This window comes from Octopus sinensis, linkage group LG2 (genome assembly GCF_006345805.1).
Source record: "Octopus sinensis linkage group LG2, ASM634580v1, whole genome shotgun sequence".
NCBI classification, from domain to species: domain Eukaryota; kingdom Metazoa; phylum Mollusca; class Cephalopoda; order Octopoda; family Octopodidae; genus Octopus; species Octopus sinensis.
The window spans coordinates 38375068-38396148 of NC_042998.1; the positions used below are offsets into that span (position 1 = coordinate 38375068).

The 21081-nt window shown below is 39.3% G+C and overlaps 1 protein-coding gene across 3 annotated transcripts in view; it reads left to right on the top strand.

The window, feature by feature from the left end:
* The window catches only part of LOC115232587 (biotin--protein ligase), a 72769-nt gene that overhangs the window by 27508 nt on the left and 24180 nt on the right, over positions 1-21081 (top strand). For all 3 annotated transcript variants that reach the window (XM_036512206.1, XM_029802551.2, XM_036512202.1), the window contains exons 4-7: positions 105-388; positions 5358-5425; positions 7332-7492; positions 9505-9619. In XM_036512206.1, the coding sequence (XP_036368099.1) occupies positions 105-388; positions 5358-5425; positions 7332-7492; positions 9505-9619 (628 nt within the window). The remainder of the gene's footprint in view (positions 1-104; positions 389-5357; positions 5426-7331; positions 7493-9504; positions 9620-21081) is intronic.

Here is a 21081-nt window from a genome sequence, read left to right on the forward strand (position 1 = left end):
TCAATATAAGTATTTGTATGTGTTTGTGTGTGTATATAAGTATGTAAACGCATATATGTGTGTACATGTATGTTAATTCTTTGAATTCTCAAATTATTTTTCAGAATCGCAAGAAAGAACTCCTGCACGCTTTGTCTTGTAAGTTACATGGCAGCAACTTACTCATCGGCGCTTCCGTATCTCTGCAGCTTGTCGAAAGCCAAAAAGATGTTATGCATCCAATTTCTGCCCAGTGCCTTCCTCTCATAATTCAAGAGAAAGAAGATAAAGATGTCCAGTTTCAGTTCTTCACACCTAAAGAATACTGGGAAAACCTTCAAACCAAAAGTCTTGGACAGCTTCTCTTATATGTTGACGTCGTACCAACCACCATGCCACTGCTTTATCCGTAAGTGCTTGGAATATTTGGGACCCATGGGAGCTAGAGTTTGAGGTGAATGGACAGTGAAAGCGAGGTAGAGTGAGGAAAATGTGAAGGAGACAGGTGGAGGAGGAGATTGCGAGGGTTGACTTGAGAAGGGAGGATGCCCAAAACTGGGCACGATGGCGAGATGGTGTGAGGGTGGTTTCTATGGCAATGAGGTAGATCCGACCACCCCCGTTAACGGGGACAAAACCTGGATTTAAAATGATCGATGATGGATGACGGTGTGATTGTTGGGGTACTTCTTGCAGCAGCAGCAGCAGGAGGCGCAATGGCCCAGTGGTTAGGGCAGCCGACTCATGGTCAGAGGATCGCGGTTTCAATTCCCAGACCGGGCGTTGTGTGTGTTTATTGAGCAAAAACGCCTAAAGCTCCATGAGGCTCCGGAAGGCGGTGTTGGCGACCCCTGTTGTACTCTTTCGCCCCAACTTTCTCTCACTCTTTCTTCCTGTTTCTTGTCCCCGACTTCCTATGCAACCGCTGATCCTGGATGCACATTCCATCCATTGATGCTCTCGGTGTTGGGGGTTGACCTGCTTTCTCTTCTGTGGGTCTTACGAATAGCAAAAAGACCACGTTTCGAACTTCTCCCATCTTGCGAGCTCTGGGAAGAAGACCGTTCGCTCAACAGCAGGAGGAGGAGGAGGAGCTATAGTTGCAGCAGCAGTGGCAGCTGCTGCTGCTGCTGTAATATTCATCTAATACAGCACAGCTTATATACCCACAACTTAGTTCTGCTCAGAAACAATACTTCATTATTGACATTGTGAAATATTAGAATGTTTGCTTGGTGCATTTGGTTAACTGTCTGATTGCAGTGTAGCTTTACTAAAGATTAAAATGATTGACGATTAAAATGACTGAAGATTAAAACGATATTTATGAGATTCAAAACTGTGCTCCACCTAATGTTGTCCATGTGATCTTAAAAGATCACATGGACAGTAATTTTTGAAAAGGAGGGGGATAGTTGATTACATTTCCCCCAGAAGTTGACTGGTATTTTATATTATTGACTGTGTGGAATTTATTGGACATTTATAAAGAGAAAGGTAGTCCTACAGCTGTTTCTGGGATATGAGGGATATCCCTTCATCAGAGACACTATGAGAGAGTTAAATAGAGGGAAATAGTAGAGTTCAATATAAGGAGTTATTTTGGGAAAGGATGGAAATAGGAAGTATAAAGGGAAATAAGAGACTCCCCACTCGTATTATTATCGAACCAAAAGTCTAACTATGGTCCTCCCATAGCACTTACATAGCCTTATCTGCCATCCTGGGTCTTCTGGACACCAATACCTCTGATATATTTGTACAACCATTGTTTACTCATAATTCAAGGAGGCCAGTTCCACGAATGGGAAGCGGTGCACGTAACTGGCATGGTAGCAACCAAACACACTCAAAGAGCTTGGAAGAAAATTTGGAGATTTTGTTAACAAAAGAAAGATAAATTGAAAACAAAAGGAGAACTGAATAAGTTTTGTGAATGCAGACATTCACACTTCAACGAATAACAATTGGAAAGACATAAATTTTAACATTGAATAATAAGAAAAACATACACACACACTTACACACACACCATGCACACACCACACACACACACACACACACACACAAACACACACAAACACACATTCACACACATGCATATGTATACACATACACACATGCAGTCACACTGACATGCATATGTATATACATTCACACATACACACATGTATATATGGTAGATGGGAAAACTACCACTGTCCAATGGAATCCCTGAGGAAACAACAGCAGCAATTATAATTCTTTATAACAACACCAAGCCAATGATAAAGTCCCCAGAAGGAAATACAAGTGTCTTTGATATCAGAGCTAGAATTCTCCAAGGTTGGAGAACATTGGCACCTTTTTCTCGTTGTGATCACACTAGCTTATGTCCTCCAAGCATCATTTGACAATCTAAACAGCTTCAGTTTCACACTTGTGAAAAGATGATCGATCAAACATCCAGCTCAAAAAATAACTGATGTAGACTCTGTTGATGACTTAGCCTTGCTCTCTGACATGATATCAAACGCCACCCAATTACTTCATTGACTAAAATTAGCTGCACAGGATGTTGGACTGCTTTTTCTCCCAAATTTTATTAATCTTTAGCTCATATACAAGCGAATAAACAGTTGTACTCTATACTGGAGCTTTATCTCCATTAAAATTCTCATATATGTATATCATCATCATCATCATCATCATCGTTTAACGTCCGTTTTCCGCGCTAGCACGGGTTGGACGGTTTCGACCGGGGTCTGGGGAGCTCGGGACTGCCCCAGGCTCCAGTCTAGTCTGGCAGTGTTTCTACAGCTGGATGCCCTTCCTAACGCCAACCACTCCGCGAGTGTAGTGGGTGTTTTTTACGTGCCACCTGCACAGGTGCCAGAGGGGTCTGGCATCGGCCACGTTCGGATGGTGCTTTTTTTATGGGGGGGGTGCAGAAATATAGGGGAGCACCAGACTTGGCAAAAGGAATTCGGAATCAAGAATGAGGCAGGTTACTAGCTTAAGTATGCATAGCCATGGCGAGGAGTAGGAAGAGAAGGAGTCCAGACAGACAATGTAAAAAGAGGGGGAGAGAAACCCCGCGAAGAATCGGCAGCCAATTTCTAATCAGCCCTGTAAGGGAGATAGATCTTAAATATCTATAACGATAACTAGTGAATTATACAGAATATGCAAAAACGAGGCAAGGCTGAAATAGTAAACAGAGTGGCGACTAGGGGGATCAGAATAATAATAATTAATAAATAATAATAATAAATAGAGATACGGATGAATTAAAGTTCAAAGATTTCTTATCTTGGGATCACTTCGTTTACGGACAAACTTGGCAAAAGGAATTCGGAATCAAGAATGAGGCAGGTTACTAGCTTAAGTATGCATAGCCATGGCGAGGAGTAGGAAGAGAAGGAGTCCAGACAGACAATGTAAAAAGAGGGGGAGAGAAACCCCGCGAAGAATCGGCAGCCAATTTCTAATCAGCCCTGTAAGGAAGATAGATCTTAAATATCTATAACGATAACTAGTGAATTATACAGAATATGCAAAAACGAGGCGAGGCTGAAATAGTAAACAGAGTGGCGAGTAGGGGGATCAGAATAATAATAATTAATAAATAATAATAATAAATAGAGATACGGATGAATTAAAGTTCAAAGATTTCTTATCTTGGGATCACTTCGTTTACGGACAGACTTGGCAAAAGGAATTCGGAATCAAGAATGAGGCAGGTTACTAGCTTAAGTATGCATAGCCATGGCGAGGAGTAGGAAGAGAAGGAGTCCAGACAGACAATGTAAAAAGAGGGGGAGAGAAACCCCGCGAAGAATCGGCAGCCAATTTCTAATCAGCCCTGTAAGGAAGATAGATCTTAAATATCTATAACGATAACTAGTGAATTATACAGAATATGCAAAAACGAGGCGAGGCTGAAATAGTAAACAGAGTGGCGACTAGGGGGATCAGAATAATAATAATTAATAAATAATAATAATAAATAGAGATACGGATGAATTAAAGTTCAAAGATTTCTTATCTTGGGATCACTTCGTTTACGGACAGACTATATATATATATATATATATATATATAGGACAGGCTTCTTTCAGTTTCCATCTACCAAATCTATTCAAGGCTTTGGCCAACCCGAGACTATAGTAGAAGACACCTGCCCAAGGTGCTATGCAGTGGGACCGAACTCTGAACCATGTGGTTGGTAAGAAAGCTACTTACCACATAGCCACTCCTGTGCCTATAGATTAAATCTCCGAGTGAGATATAAACAGTAGCAATACAGAATCATAACATATAATTGGCAACCAAGTGTGGCGTCCTGTACAGGACAATGCTACTGATGTTTATAGCCCCAGGAAGACATCGCTTCCAACTGGCTAACGACACACATTCTGTGTCCGATTAGTATTTGCAAGTGGAGGTCATCGCTCCCATTCCTAGCCTAACATGATACACACGGACTCGAGTTTCTGGGTGGTTACCTGTCCTTAGTGTGTGTCCATCACCAGCTAGTGATTATCAAGAATGACTCAAAGGTAAAAGTATTACAGATTTCAAAATCATACACACCGCTTTAATAGGTGCAATACATTGCATGGTATATGGAAAAACAGGAATATATTTCAAAGATGGAGAGAGGAAGTAAATTAGAACTCACTTTGCAATTTCATTGTGTAACTGAGAAGCACTTTAAAAAAGGACCATAAAAGCAACATTTCCTGATGAGAAAATATTAAAATTGGAATTTTTAAGCATTTCCTACTTATTCTAGATTTAAAGATGTTTACGTTTAAAGAAAGTTACTGGTGTAGTGTGCTTGAAGCATTTTAATATTGAAGAATGTAAAAAGACAGAAAAAAGACATCTTCTAACAAAGCAGGAAGCTTAATCAAACCTTTATATTCCAGGTGCAAAGGCCCATCTTTGTAAGAAAAGTCCAGTTATGTAACTGGAGTTTTCTTAGAGAGAAAGAGAGGGTGTCAGAGTGAGAGAGAAAGAGATCCTAAGTATAAATAAAGTAATGAATACCAGTCATGAACTGGTACTCATCCCTTCCAAAATTTCAGCCAATGTTAAAAGTAATAATTGTCATTGTGGTTCTCTTTGTCACAACATGTGTTTGATGCCTACACTTTTCAATGGAATAAAACTGAAGACATAATCGAAAGCCTTAACATAATAAATGAAAACAGTGTTATAAAAATCTATGAATTTAGACATAAAAATGAAATGAAACACATGTGTTCTTTTCACAGGTCATGTGAGTTGTTATTATAAAAGTGTTTTGTAACCTTTACTTTGCAGCCGATTAGTACAAAAAATGCTTTTTCATATCTTGTCTGATTTGTTTCTCTTTAATCTTATCTCTTTAGTCTAATCACAAAGAATTATCCACAGGCTGGTTTAGTAGCCATTGCTGGGAGACAGACAAGTGGCAGAGGTCTGTATTTTTTTTATTATAACTGTTTTTTTGTTGTTGATTTTTATTGTTTAATTCACTGCATGTTTTTATTCTTTTTTTATTGAAGTTATTTTTGTTTTATTCAATGCTATTATTTTAATTGTGGGCCCCATTCATGACATTCTGTTGTTATGAGACATCTCACTGCCACACTGAATCACATATTGGTCTTATGACAGACCCTATCAAAAGCATTATGTCAGTTCAACACTGCTGGTTCTATTTTCTACTCATTTCCAGCTTGACAGACTGGATTCTTGTGAGTGAAGTAGATGTGGACATATTCTACATGAAAATGGTTGAAGAACAGCTGGACAGAAATGCAATTTTGGACAGCTTTGGTATTAAATAGCACAAAAGATAAAATAGCATAAAACAGCACAGAATGACAAAAGACCCTCTATGCAGTTCAGTGACTTGCTAGAAATAGCAGCTAAATCACTCAAATCAATTGTAGGTCCTATTGGCCTTTTTTGTTCCCAATCACATGGTTCTGGGTTCAGTCCCACTGCGTGACACTTTGGACAATTATCTTCTACTATAGCCTTGGACCAACCAAGGTTTTATGAGTGGCTTTTGTTGACGGAAACTGAAAGAAGCCTGTCGTATATGCACGTCTGTGTGTCTTTGTTTCTGTGTTTGTTCTCCATTACTACTAGACAGCCAGTCTTGGTGTGTTTACATCCTTGTAACTTAGCAGTCCAGCAAAAGAGACCAATAGAATAAGTGCCAGGCTTACGAAAATAGGAATTAGGGACAATTCATTCTAAAAAAATTCTGCAAGGTAGTGCTCCAGCATGGCTGCAGTCTAATGACTGAAACCAGTAAAAGACAATAATAGGTGCAGGCATGGCATGTGCTAAGAAGCTTGCTTCCCAACCACGTGGTTCCGGGTTCAGTCCCACTGTGTGGCACCATGGGCAAGTGTCTACTACTATAGCCTTGGCCTATCAAAGCCTTATGAGTGGATTTGGTAGACGGAAACTGAAAGAAGCCCATCATATATATGTGTGTTAAATAAAGTCAGACAACAAAACCGAGGCTGTGTGGAATTTATAGGACCGTTTGTGAAGAGAAAGGTTATCTTACAGCTGTTTCTGGGGTATTAGGGTTATCCCTTCATCAGAGATGATGTGAGATGGTTAAATAGAGGGAAATAGTCGAGTTCAGTATATCCATTTGTAATAACAAAATATGAACTCCTATTGGAATCTACATACCATGGACAAGAAGTGTTTCTACCCATTCTATCCATTCCTTGGATAATGGAACTGCCACTGTAACATCCTACATGTATTTTTACTTTTATTTTTATTTTCTTATTTCCTTTTATACTTCCCAGATTCATCCTTTTCCAAAATAACACCTTATATTGAACTCTAATACTTCCATCTATTTAACCATCTCGTATTGTCTGTGATGAAGGGATATCCCTAATATCCCAGAAACAGCTATATTTCTCTTCACAAATGTCCTATAAATTCCACATGGCCTTGGTTTTGTTGTCTTAAATTATTTAACATATGTATATATATATATATATATATATATATATATATATATTTATATATATGTGTGTGTGTATGTATATATGTATGTATGTATGAATGTATCTGTGTGTCTGTGTTTGTCCCCCCACCATTGCTTGACAACTGATATTGGTATGTTTATGTCCCTGTATCTTACCAGTAAGTACCAGGTTTACAAAGAATAAGCCCTGGGATCGATTTGTTTGACTAAGGGAGGTGCTCCAGCATGGCCGCAGTCAAATGACTGAAACAAGTAAAAGAATAAAAGAATTAAAAAAATAGGTGATGGTGGCTATAATGTTAGCGATGATGATTATAATAATATTTGTGATGAATAAAGCTTTCTTATTTGGTAGGTCGTGGAGGAAACCAATGGATAAGTCCACCTGGTTGTGCAATGTTTACTCTGCATGTCTGCTTCGATGCATCCAGTGCACTTGGTCAAGCACCAACATTTCTGCAACATTTCTGCGGCCTTGCTATGGTATTAAGTGTACGGGAGTTACCAGGATATGAGGTGAGATAAAGCTTCCTTGTCATAAATCAGGGGACAAGACGTTCCCTGTAATGGTAGTTTCATAATTATTTACTTTCAGAACAGGAGAAAAATTCCTTCCTGAGTGAAGGTGTGTGGCTTATCATCATCATCATCATCGTTTAATGTCCGTTTTCTGTGCTACCACGGGTTGGACGGTTTGACCAGGGTCTGGGAAGCCAGGAGGCTGCACCAGACTCCAGTCTGATCTGGCAGTGCTTCTACAGCTGAATGCCCTTCCTAACGCCAACCACTCCATGAGTGTAGTGGGTGCTTTTTACGTGCTACCGGCACAGGTGCCAGTCATGGCAGCGCTGGCATTGGTCACGTTCAGATGGTGCTTTTTATGTGCCACCGGCACAGGTATCATAACTACAATTTCCATTTGATATGTGGTTAGGAATATTCAGTTCACGATTGGAAGGTCATGAATTTGACCTCCAGTGGCACATTGTTGTCTTCAGCAACACACTTCACATTGCTTGTTGCTCCAGTCCATTCAGCTGAGAGAAATGAGTTGTACCAGTAATTCAATGGGCCAGCCTTGTCACATTCTGTGTCATGCTGAATGTCCTAGAGAACTATGTTCAAGGTACGTGTACCTGTGGATTGCTCAGCTGCTTGCATCTTAATTTCAGGTGTCACTTGTTCAGTTGATCAAATCAACTGGAACATTCATTGTCATAACTGATGGCAAGCTAGGCGACTTTCAATGGAAGGTTTAATAGAGAAGACCCTATCATGAGGGAGCTTTTGTGTTACCTCAGTCAAATTGGAGGTGAACAGAACACTGCAAACTAAGGAAAATGTCGTTAATTATATTGCTTTAAAATTTTAGCACAAGGCCAGCAATTTTGAGGGGGGGAGTAAGTCAATTGCATCAACCCAAGTGCTTTTCTGGTACTTATTTTAGTGACCCCAAAAGGATGAAATGCAAAGTCGACCATGGCAGAATTTGAACTCAGATGGTAAAAGCAGATGAAATGCTGCTAAACATTTTGCCCAGGGTGTTAACGATCCTGCCAGCTTGCCACCTTAATATCATCAATTATATTACTCTTTTACTTGTTTCAGTCATATGACTGTGGCCATGCTGGAGCACTTCCTTTAGCCGAGCAAATCGACCCTAGGACTTATTCTTTGTAAGCCTAGTACTTATTCCATCGGTCTCTTTGCCAAACTGCTAAATTACGGGGATGTAAACACACCAGCATTGGTTGTCAAGCGATGCTGGGGGGACAAACACAGACACGCAAACATATACACGCACATACATATATATATATATATCTACATATATACGACGGGCTTCTTTCAATTTCCGTCTACCAAATCCACTCACGAGGCTTTGGTCGGCCCAAGGCCATAGTTGAAGACACTTGCCCAAGGTGCCACACAGTGGGACTGAACCCGGAACCATGTGGTTCGTAAGCAAGCTACTTACCACACAGCCACTCCTACGCCTAAAGAGTTACAAACAGCCAAGAAGAATATCAGATGTAAGAAAAAGGGTATTAGTCAATAAGATATTTTCTCCAGAAATCTATTTGCCTGATTTGAGTGATTGATCTCAGATTGTGTATTGAAACTAATTAACAGAATGTTAATTAACACATATCAGCCATTCAACAACACATAAAAACTATTAACTTTAGTTAAATATTTATTATTTGCTGTCAAAATCTGCTTCACACTATCTGCAACCTGGTCACTGACCCAGCTCCACTGTAATTGGTTTAAGATAAAACTGTTGGTCTGTATATCTAGGTTTCAGGGTTATAAATATAATTTTTTCATCTGTATCAGTGGTTCTCAACCATTTTTTTTACCTTTAGACCCCTCGAATTCCTATTTTATTCCATGTTTAAAAACTAGTTTTAGAGAGATACTTCTTTCAAAATTCTACTTTTGTTCACCCATTATTCACTTGTGTAGGTTTGCAATTTACTCAAAGTTATTTACTGATCTATACGTAAACATCTTATTCTTTTCAGGATATTAACATTGAAATTAAATGGTCAAATGACATAGTTTTCAACAATTGCATCAAACTTGGAGGAGTTCTTGTAGATTCTTATACTGAAGAAGGAAAGTTGCATGCTTTTATTGGTGAGTCACTTTCGTTCCTTTATATACGATCGTTTTTTTTTTCTGCTTGTAAATCTTTCATTTTTTGTTGAAACTGTTTTTCAAAGTAGATTATGGTTAATTTTCTGAAGAGATGAACAGGTTTAGGGGACAATGTAGTTAGTCATCATCATCATCATTATTGAATATCTGTTTTCCATGTTGGATCATTTGCCAGGAGCTGGCAAGCTGGAGAGCTGCACCAGGCAAAGTTTCTGCAGCTGGATGCCCTTCTTAATGCCAACCACTTTATAGAACATACTGGATGCTTTTTATGTGGCACCAGCACCAGTGCTTTACACATGGCACCAGAATGGGTGCTTTGATATGTGGTACCAGAATGGGTGGCGAGCTGGTAGAAACGTTAGCATGCCGGGCGAAATGCGTAGCCGTATTTCGTCTGCCATTACGTTCTGAGTTCAAATTCCACCGAGGTCGACTTTGCCTTTCATCCTTTCGGGGTCGATTAAATAAACACCAGTTGCGTACAGGTGTCGATATAATTGACTTAATCCGTCTTTCTGTCCTTGTTTGCTCCCTCTGTGTTTAGTACCTCGTGGGTAGTAAAGAAATAGGTACCAGCATGGGTGTTTTGATATGTGGTACCAGAATGGGTGATTTATATATGTTTCTTCTTGTTTTTATTGAAATTTTGAGAATTTTTATGAACACCATGCAGAATGACAGGATTTGAACTCTTAATCCTCGAAACTGATAAGTGTTCAGTTACATTCCTTTCACTTAAAGCAGCTGTAAAACATGACATCAAACAGGGATGAGATACTAATGCCTTTTCTTTTCTTCATAAATATTGCCTTTAAAATATGACAAACAACATTATGGGGTCAAAAATGAATTCTTTTTTTCATCACATAAAAATCACACCGAGTGTGTGTGTGTGTGTGGCACATGTGCTTTAGTGTCTGTGTTTGTCTCCCATCACCACTTGACAATTGGTGTTGTTCCCTGTAACTTAGCAGTTCGGCAAAAGAAACTAATAGAATAAATATCAGACTTTAAAAAATAAGCCCTGGGGTCAATTCATTCAATTTAAAAAATGATTTAAGGTGGTGCCCCAGCATGGTCATAGCCTAATAGTTGAAACCAGTAAAAGATAAAAGATAAAAACTTATGAACTTTTGGCAAAAGTACTAAAATTTGTGTCTACACCAGCCTACAGCTATGAAGAATTAGAAGAGGATATCCAAAAGTTCTGTTAAACATTAAAATTGGTGAAGTTTTTCATGAATAAAAGTAGTGAGGTTGATGAATATATGCCCAGCGTGACAAAATAGATGGAATGTGATGCTGAATGTGTGTATACGTTTGTGTATATATGTGTATATGTGGAGGTGCAATGGCCCAGTGGTTAGGGCAGCAGACTCGCGGTTGTAGGATCGCGGTTTCGATTCCCAGACCGGGCGTTGTGAGTGTTTATTGAGGGAAAACACCTAACGCTCCATGAGGTTCTGGCGGGTGGGGGTGGCGATCCCTGCTGTACTCTTTCGCCACAACTTTCTCTCACTCTTCTGTTGGCCTGCTCGCTTAGCCAGCGGGGTGGCGTCATTTGAAGGCTAAACCAGTGCGAAGCGCATTGTGACCAGCGATGTGTAGCAACATCTGATAGCCAGATTGATCACGATGATCATGGTGATATATGTGTATATATTATTAACTCTGTGTGTGTGTGTGCATATGTAAATGTGTATGTATGTACTTATATATTTATGTGATTATTTACTTGGTTTGAAGAGTTTGCCATTTATTGTTGGATGGGAGAAAGTAAAAGCTTCACACATGTCGTGTCGTGTGAGGATTACAAATGTGAAGTGTTAAAGATTGCAAGACATTGTACGAGAGAAAATTGAGACATCATTATAGAAAAGTGTATTTGGAATGTTTGCATCCCACAACGGTGCTGAAAAGAAAGCGGTGTGCAAGTACCATTGTGAAAGACTGTTGGATGAGAAAAATGCACAGGAGATAGACACACGCCATCAGTAAACCCAACAGGAGGGTCAGCCATCAAAAATGACAGCTGTAAGGTAGAGAGATTAAGGAGAGGAAAATGGAAGATATCTAGACTCATCCTCATTATCATTTAATGTCTGTTTTTCGTGCTGGCATGGGTTAGACAGTCTGACAGGAGTTGACGAGGCCAGGTGACACACCAGCTTCCATGGTCTGTTTTGGAATGGTTTCATTGGCCGGATGCTCTTCCTGATGCCAACCACTTTAAAAGGGAGTGTCTGCTGAGTGCTTTTTACATGGTACCAGCATGGCTGCTTTGTACATAGCATGGGCATGGGTAGTTTTTACATGAACTGTAAGTTCTGATGATCATTGCTGTTGTGAACACCAAGCCATATCAGATGTTATATTTTGGAGGCACCCTGCACCCTGAAAGGGGTCAGTGACCACTCAGCTGCATTGATGTTATTAGCAGAGGCACACAATGTGAAACTGAGAACCTACAACAAAAGAGGGGACAGAGATTCTTGGTAAAGTGTGGTGAAACACATCTCAGTTGAAGAAGAAGAAGCAGCTGGTGGTGGTGATGGTGATGATGATGATGATGATGATGATGAAGAAGATGAATAGAGTGTAGGAGGCTTATTAATCTCTGCTAGTGACAAACGATTTTCTCCTCCAAATGAATGGCAGAGTGACTGTATGGAGCTTGTGTACAAAGGGAACTGTTGCATTTCAGTAGGAAAAGGGCTTTGAATGCAGGGATTTATGAAGATTGGGAAAAAAAAACTGAATGCAGTAAGCATGCTCCATTTTATTTGTAATATTTGTGGTCATGAATGACACAGTGCAAATAAGTTGAGAGAAAAACTAGCTACAAAAGGAACGAAATGCAGTTGAATCTCAGAGATGAGATGAGAAAGTGCTATGACAAGTGGTGGCATTGTGCTAGGAGAAACCTGACCACTTGAACAAGCAGAGCAACTTGGATTTTAAAATGAGTGCAGTAGTGGCAAGTAGGATGTATAGTGTACATTGAGATCATGGACCACAGCTCACACTGCTTTACCTGTCTAATTGGTAAATCTCATCTCTTTACCACTGGTCCTCTGTGTCATGTTACTAATGAGAAACAGTTTTAGATCTGTCCATACAGAATATTTAATTATAAGCAAATAAAATAATAAGTTTTAATATTTCTGTAGAGGTTACAGGCGTTTCATAATCCACTCAGAATTACATCAACTTCATTTCAGAGAAATATCTAAGCACACACTCACATGATCACCCATCCACCCACATGCACACACACCTATATATCATCATCATCGTTTAATGTCCGTTTTCCATGCTAGCATGGGTTGGACGGTTCGACCGGGGTCTGGGAAGCCAGGAGACTGCACCTGGCTCCAGTCTGATCTTGCAGTGTTTCTACAGCTGGATGCCCTTCCTAACACCAACCACTCCATGAGTATAGTGGGTGCTTTTTATGTGCCATGATCGGTTGGTGCTTTTTATATGTCACCGACATGGATGCCAGTCAGGCGGCGCTGACATCAGCCACGTTCAGATGGTGTTTTTTACGTGCCACCGGCATGGGTATCTTAACTACAATTTCCATTTGATTTTTATTTTGATGTTGGTGTTGACGTACTTGACTCAATAGGTCTCCTCAAGTACAACGGGTCACTCTACAATCCAAGGTTGGCACAGCAGGCCGTCCTGTGAGCCATGAACTCATTTCATTTGTCGGGTCTTCACAGTCACAGCATATCTCAGAGGTCTCGGTCTTTTGTCATTTCCACTGTGAGGCTCAACATGTCACCAGCACGGGTATCACAACTACAATATCCATTTGATTTTATTTTGATGTTGATGTACTTGACTCAATAGGTCTCCTCAAGCACAGCAGGTCACTCTGCGATCCAAGCTTAGCACAGCAGGCTGTCCTGCGAGCCATGAACTCACTTCATTTGTCGGGTTTTCGCAGTCACTCTATATATATATATATATATGTGTGTGTGTGTGTGTGTATATATATATATATAACATATGATATAATTACAAGCAGGGCAAATTTTAGCCATTTCTCTGCAGACTGAAAAAAGGATGAACAACCTTAATCGATTTTCGAACCTTACTGGGTTCTCATCAGAGGCATCTACATCGTTCTGACAGTTTCCAGAGAAACAAGCAGCCAAACTGTTTATACACTCAACAAATGCAGCAGTTACTCTATGAAGGAGTCCCTAATTTGCATACCTAAAGTATTTAACACTCTATAAATACCAGCAGCCTGTCAATGGAGATCTTAGTTCACACAGTATCAAGGTTGATATATATATATATATATATATATATATATATATATATTAGAAGAAATGAGCTACTCAGAAATTTGGATGGTTTTATATTTACAGATATTTATTTGTATACTCTTTTACTCTTTTACTTGTTTCAGTCATTTGACTGCGGCCATGCTGGAGCACCGCCTTTATGTTACATGTTTTTATATATCCCTCTCTCTCTCTCTCTTTCGGAGAGGCACTGAGCAGCTATACGCACACATACACACACGGCAGTAACTCCCGCCTACCGAATTCAATCACAAAGCTCCGGTTGGCTCGGGGCTATAGCGGAAGGCACCTACCCAAAGTGCCACGCAGTGGGACTGAACCCAAAATCATGTAGTTTGAAAGCAAGCTCCCTAACCACACAGCCATACCCGCGCCTACCCATGCCCATCATATTCAAGCGCTTTCGTCCATTCTAGTAGAGTCTTCAAATTGAACTGTATATATATATATATATATATATATATATATACACACTCACACACACACTGCATTCACATAGTCATGCAATGGTGTGCAGAATAGATTATTAGTCAGACCACAAAATGGAGTAATGCATCAATACATGTATTATGAGATCCATTGATTTATACGTGATATGGAGAGGATAAAGCTGGAGAAGTTTTCTAGCCAGACGGTAATTAATAAAACAAACCAAAACAACAGTCAGTGTCAAATTGAGATAAGTACACAGATGATAATGATGGCGGTTATAAATGAAATGAAATGAAGTTGAAAGGAATCAAAATGACGTATATGTATGGGTATATATCTGTGTATATATACATATGCATACACACACACCTGTACATCTATATGTGTATATATGTAGGTTTTGTATGTATTAGAATTTATACGATTTCTTTTCCTTTATGAATTTGAAATAACAAACAAATAATGGCAAGGTGAATTTATTATTTTCATTCAATGATCTCTGGCAATTGTGTTTCATTCTTCTCCACGTCAACAGTGCAAGCTGTAATTGTTGTCTCGTATTCGTAATGATGATGATGATGATGGTATATGTCTTCTGTCAGTTCATTTCGAAGTGAAAATGTTATTTATAAATGTGTTTAGATATAGAGATTAGACTGGTTGAGTGTTGTAGAAATGCACAGAGTAGAACAAAACTTGATAATGGAGAATGTGGTTTTAATGTTGTTTTATTTGGTTTCTTTCTTCAAAATAATGCCATTTATTATAGGAAATTGCAGAGAAATTGTTTTCTAAATTACATTTATTGTTGTGCTACGTTTTGAAAGGAAAAAAATTATTTTGAAATCATTAAGTGATATTGAACTTTTTGTTGATGCAACACTTACCATAATGTGATGTGTGGTATATTTTACACACACACACACATACTCACTGACTCTCTCTCTCTCTCTCTCTCTCTCTCTTGCATGTGAATGTGTGTGTGTGTGAACTAAGAGGTGATTAAGGTGTTAGAAGACAAACATTAAAGCTCCAATGCATCTCATCTCAAAGCATTAATTAGTTAAGCAACATGGAACACAATTGTTTCTGCTTTGCATTTTTAACTGGAATTTAATTTGGAATTTCTATAATTACAGCTGGAATATCAAAATATTGCAGACATTCCTACATTTGTAACCACTGGTAAATGCTATAAAAATATTGATTTCTAACAGTGACATAAGGCATAAATTTTGAACCAGGAATCAACCAAATTGCTAATTTATTGGATCTCAGAAGCATGAAATCTAAAATCAAAATGTAACAACGACCTAACTAAATACCATAAAAATTATTTTGTTTGGGCCTCAATTGGTTCAGTCGTTCATAAGCATTTCTAAAATATTCATAAAACACAGTCACATGCACAAAAACATGTGTTTTTTCAGCTTAAGCTTTGCAATATGTATTGTGACATATTGTCAATTAAAACTGAAAGTAGAGAAACTTCGACTTTGTCATTGTAACATTCATGTATGACATGGATGATGCAATGGGAAAACTTGAGTAGGTGGGAAGAAATAAGCTGTGTTTAGTCTAATGAATTTGCAATTCTAATTTCTCAGACTCAGAGTTCAAGTCAGTAGGAAAAAATGGCTTGGCATCAAAATTATTGATTGATATTTGCAGAAAATGCATTTTTATTGCTGATATGCTCTAATGATATACTGCATGAAAGAATGTTATAATTTGCTGGTAGATAGTTTCCAAAATGACGAAGCAAATTAAGGAAAATATGAGCAGTAAAAACAATCCTGAGAATGTTAAATGTCACAAATGAGGAGGAAACGAGATCAAAACAAATGGACATAAGCTGCATTGTGTCTCTTCATAGCAGCATAAAAGTAGAGTTGTTCGAATGAGGGAAGCAGTGATGACATTATAAAGATTTGTAAAAAGGGCACCAGTCAATATTTTCCATTATATACAGCAGATATCCAGTTTGTAAACTTGAATAAATTGATGCACAGAATTAAGTGTTCTGTCTACAGACATAAAATACCCATACTGAAGACCTGGGATGAAGTGGTGAAGCACGACCTTCGAAAATTAGGCCTCACCGAGGCAATGACTAGTGACCAAGACCTTTGGAAATATGCTGTGCTTGAGAAGACCCGACAAGCCAAATGAGACCATAACCTCATGGCCTATGCCAGGGGTGTAACCAGCCCAATTATGTGTACCATTCCTTCATTGGACACTAAACTCTGCTTGAGGCAAAGGAAATTGAAATCGAATTTGATGACTGACATCCGTGCTAGTGGAGCGCTAAGAGCACCATCCGAGCGTGATCGTTGCCAAAGCATCTAACTGGCTTCCGTGCTGGTGGCACGTAAAAAACACCATTTGAGCCAGTACCGCCTGACTGGCCCTCATGCCAGTGGCACATAAAAGCACCCACTACACTCTCAGTGATTGGCGTCAGGAAGGGCATCCAGCTGTAGAAACTCTGCCTGATCAGATTGGAGCCTGGTGCAGCGGACTGGCTCACCAGTCCCCAGTCAAATCGTCCAACCCATGCCAGCATGGAAAGCAGACATTAAATGATGATGATGATGATCATCATCATCATCATGTATATGTCTTTTTTGCACTGTGCCATTGTGGATTCTATAAAGAAATTATCAAACTTTTATAAGATTAATCGATCTTTTCATTAATTGTATTATTTTCTAAGATCATAGTCTACCAGAAATTATGAAATTTATGAACAGTTTCTATCCGATTGCCTCAGATGTGTTGGGAGGAGATAACACAGGGCAACAAACAGACCTCTACAGTCCATAGCAACACTTAACATTGATGAATTATTTTTTAGTTTGTAGTGCACAGTATAATTCCAGCTGGAGATATATTTACCAGCCAAACATGATATTCTGAGATGAGCTTTGGGTTTTATTGATAGGGAGTTGGGAACTTAGGCTGAGAGCTTAGGCTGACCGAGATCTAAGACTGGCCAGCTGAGAGCTTTGAATGGGGTTCAGCATTGGTGACCATTACAGGATATGAATTATTGACTTGTAGCTGTCTCCTCCTTTAAACCATTCACCCAACATTGTCTTCCTTACCTCAAGTCAACAAATCAACTTATAATTTTTCTACTTTCACTCAAAATGGTTTTAATCATTCCATTTTATATACCTTTCCAGCAGGAGAATTAAGACATTGACAACGGATTGTTCAGTTCGGTTAGATTTATGTAGCTTTCAGTAATAACAATGCCAACAGGTGTTCGCTTGAAATGGTAAGTGCTGTGAAAAGCCGAATTTCAAATTAGAAGAGTCGTATAAAGAGCCAGCTGTTGTGCACTTTAATAGGTTCAGAAGGCATAAAATAGACATCAAAAATGAACATTTCTAAATCTCATTTTTAATTTCCCTTTAACAAAGAATAATTAACATAAACATTATTCTGATATGCTTCTCTATAAGTATTTATTTAATTCCATAACACGTATATTTCTATGTTGACTTTAGAACACTATTCAGAGTTGAACAAACACCTGTCTCTCTTTTCAAATAAGATGTTGTCAGTGCTCCAGTATTATTAACGAAACCAACACAGAAAGCAGATTTACACAAATTAAGTATCATCACCATCATCATTAAGTGACTGTTTTTTATGCTGCTGCAATGGTTTGGTAGGAGATGGCAAGACAAAAAGCTGCACCCGGTTCCATTGTCTGTTTTGGCATAATTTCTACAGCTGGATGCCCTTCCTAATGCCAACCACTTTATAGAGTGTACTGGGGACATTTTTACTGGAAACATCACCAGTACCTTTTACATTGCACCAGAACCAGTGCATTTTATGTGGCACTGGCACCAGTGTTTCTTACTTGAAGCCAATGATTTTTTTTATGTGGGACTGTCACCAATGCTTTTTATGCACCACCAGTGCTTTTTACGTGACACCAGCCCCAATGCTTTTTATGTGAGTCACCAGTGCTGTGTGGTCTGCTTAATTTCTGTAGTTTCTTCTATAGAAATATTTCCAGGAAAGGAGTTTGTAGTTTTCTTATCACTTTTAAAATGCAAACAATAAATCCTTTTTCATAGACTGAAAATTGTGTGCAGCTTTCTTATGTAATCTTTCACATTTTGTTTATGTTTGAGAGACAATTTTACTAAGAAATGTTTTCATTTGATTTTTTTAATGCCAAATAACAAATATCAAAGTGCATAATTTTTTCCCTGCTGTCCTTGTCCTTCCAGACGAAACATTCTAACATATTTATACCTGTTCTATTTCTCCCTTGTTCCTTCAATATTCAGTTGCCCTTAAGTATGTTATTGTTGGTTCTGTACATAGTACCAGATGAGATTTGAACCAAGAATCTTTTATTCTAAACTTTGAGTTAGTGGTCTAGCAGGTAAATTGTTTCTAAACAAACACCTTATCCACTAGACCACTAGTGGTGGTCATATCTATCCTTGGTTTAGAACTTATGGTAATATATTCACCTGCTATGTGCATATTCATGAATAAAACTCCTGATACTGTTTCTTGGAGATCAAACTGATTGAAACGGTGCAGACTTAAAAAAAACAATTCATTTGTAAAATTAATCGAAAAATGTCATTTTCTTGCAACTTCAGAGATTTATTTATTTTCTTGTACAATAAACTCTGAAGAGATGCTGCAACTTTGTGGCCAAGTTTCTGAGCTGTTGGCCTTTTCTCTTTTTCCTATCAATTTCCATCAGATCAGTGGTGTATGGAGAACAGATAAGCCTGATGTAATATATTGGTAGGCTTAATGCATGTGTGCTTGTTCTGTTCTTCTACATTTAACAGCTGTGGTTTCAAGTGTATAATTTTCATACGACTACACATTTGTCCTTAGATATAAAACATTTCAATATATTTACATTGATATCATTTTCCCATTATTGGTTTATCTTCTTCTTCGCTGTTGCTGAATGAGTTTGTTATATCAGACAAGACTAAGGCTAGGAAACTATATTTCTAAACTTTGAGTGGTAAAAGCATTTAATTCTAGTTACCTTAGTCTACTTAACTGATAAACAGGTTCACTGGTTACTTCACTTTCAACAGATTTTGAAGAAGGCATTTAGCTGGTCGTTAAAGTGAACAGCATACGACATGCAAGTAGCTTGAATATATAATAAAACATATGAAAATATTCATTGCCACAGGTGCAGGCTTTATAGGCACGGGAGTGGCTGTGTGATAAGAAGCTTGCTTCCCAACCTCATGGTTCTGGGTTCAGTCCCACTGTGTGGCACCTGGGGCAAGTGTCTTCTATCAAAGCTTCAGGCCAAACAAAGCTTTGTAAGCGGATGTGATAGACAGAAACTGAAAGAAGCCTGTCATATATATATATATATATAGAGAGAGAGAGAGAGAGAGAGAGAAAGAGAGATGCATGTATTTGTGTGTCTGTGCTTATCCCCCCACCATCACTTGACAATCGATGTTGGTGTGTTTACGTCTCTGTAACTTAGCGGTTTGGCAAAAGAGACCAATAGAATTGTAACGTGAAAGGATCTATCATCGAAGCACTGGCAGGGTGTCGAGATCCTTTCTAGTCACATACAAAAATCTTGTAGAAAACAAACAGACGAAACTCAGGTTAAAGGTGAACAGACAACTTGGTTTATTGATTCATGGTTGTACGTTGTCTGATGGGGGAATAGACAGCCTCTGATATACTGCTGGTGTTGGTCGTTGAGGTTGGTTGAAGTTGGTTGAAGTTGGTGTGTGGCTGTCAGAGCCAGGAAAACCGTGACCGATCGCAGTGCTGTCTTGAGCCGAAGAGAGAGATTTGAGGTTCGCGGGCTCGAGAGATGTTTTCCCGCACATGCGCATGGGGAAGACTTCCGGTGGCCACCCGGAAGTAGTCCCATTCTGCGCATGCGCGCCGAACCCTACACTGTAGCATCACTACAGGGCTCCCCTCCGAGTGCGAAGTACGGCAACCAGAATATTGTGGTGGTGCTGCAGAAAACAGAAGGCTTGCCGATCCCCCAGAAGACTTGGTACATACTATTATACAATAAGAAACATTTTAAAGTTAAATGTAAATTGTTTTTGAAAGTTTCTTGGGCCAATGCACTGTTCTGCCCGATTTTGTAACATACGGTGTGCTCGGGGCACCCGTTGACGGCGAGGGTGGTGTTGTAGGAGCCGGTGAAGGTGTTTGTGCAGGTGAAGGCGTTTGTGCAGGTGAAAGTGTTGTTAAAGGTGCATAGGTGGGTGTGTCAAGGTTGTCATCAAAAGATGAAGACGTCTCAAAATGTGCTTTTTTAAACGGTCCACGGAAACGGTCTCCGAACGACCATTTATCTCAATCGTGAAAACCTTTGGTGTGCGAGAAAGCACACGAAAAGGTCCTTTATAGGGAGAAACAAGTGGGCCCTTCACAGAATCGTCCCGAACAAAAACATGCGACCAGGTGTTCATATCCGGTGGAAGATGGGACGGTGGAGATTGCTTTCTGGGAAGCATGGGCGGAAGGTTTGAAAAATATTCCCGCAGTCTGGTGACATAGGTCGCCGGATCATGGGGCGGGGAAGTGTCTGGCACCAACATCGTACCGGGCAATGCCAGTGTGGTACCATACAGCAGCTCTGCAGCAGAAAATCCCAGGTCTGCCTTGACAGCAGTCCGACAGCCGAGA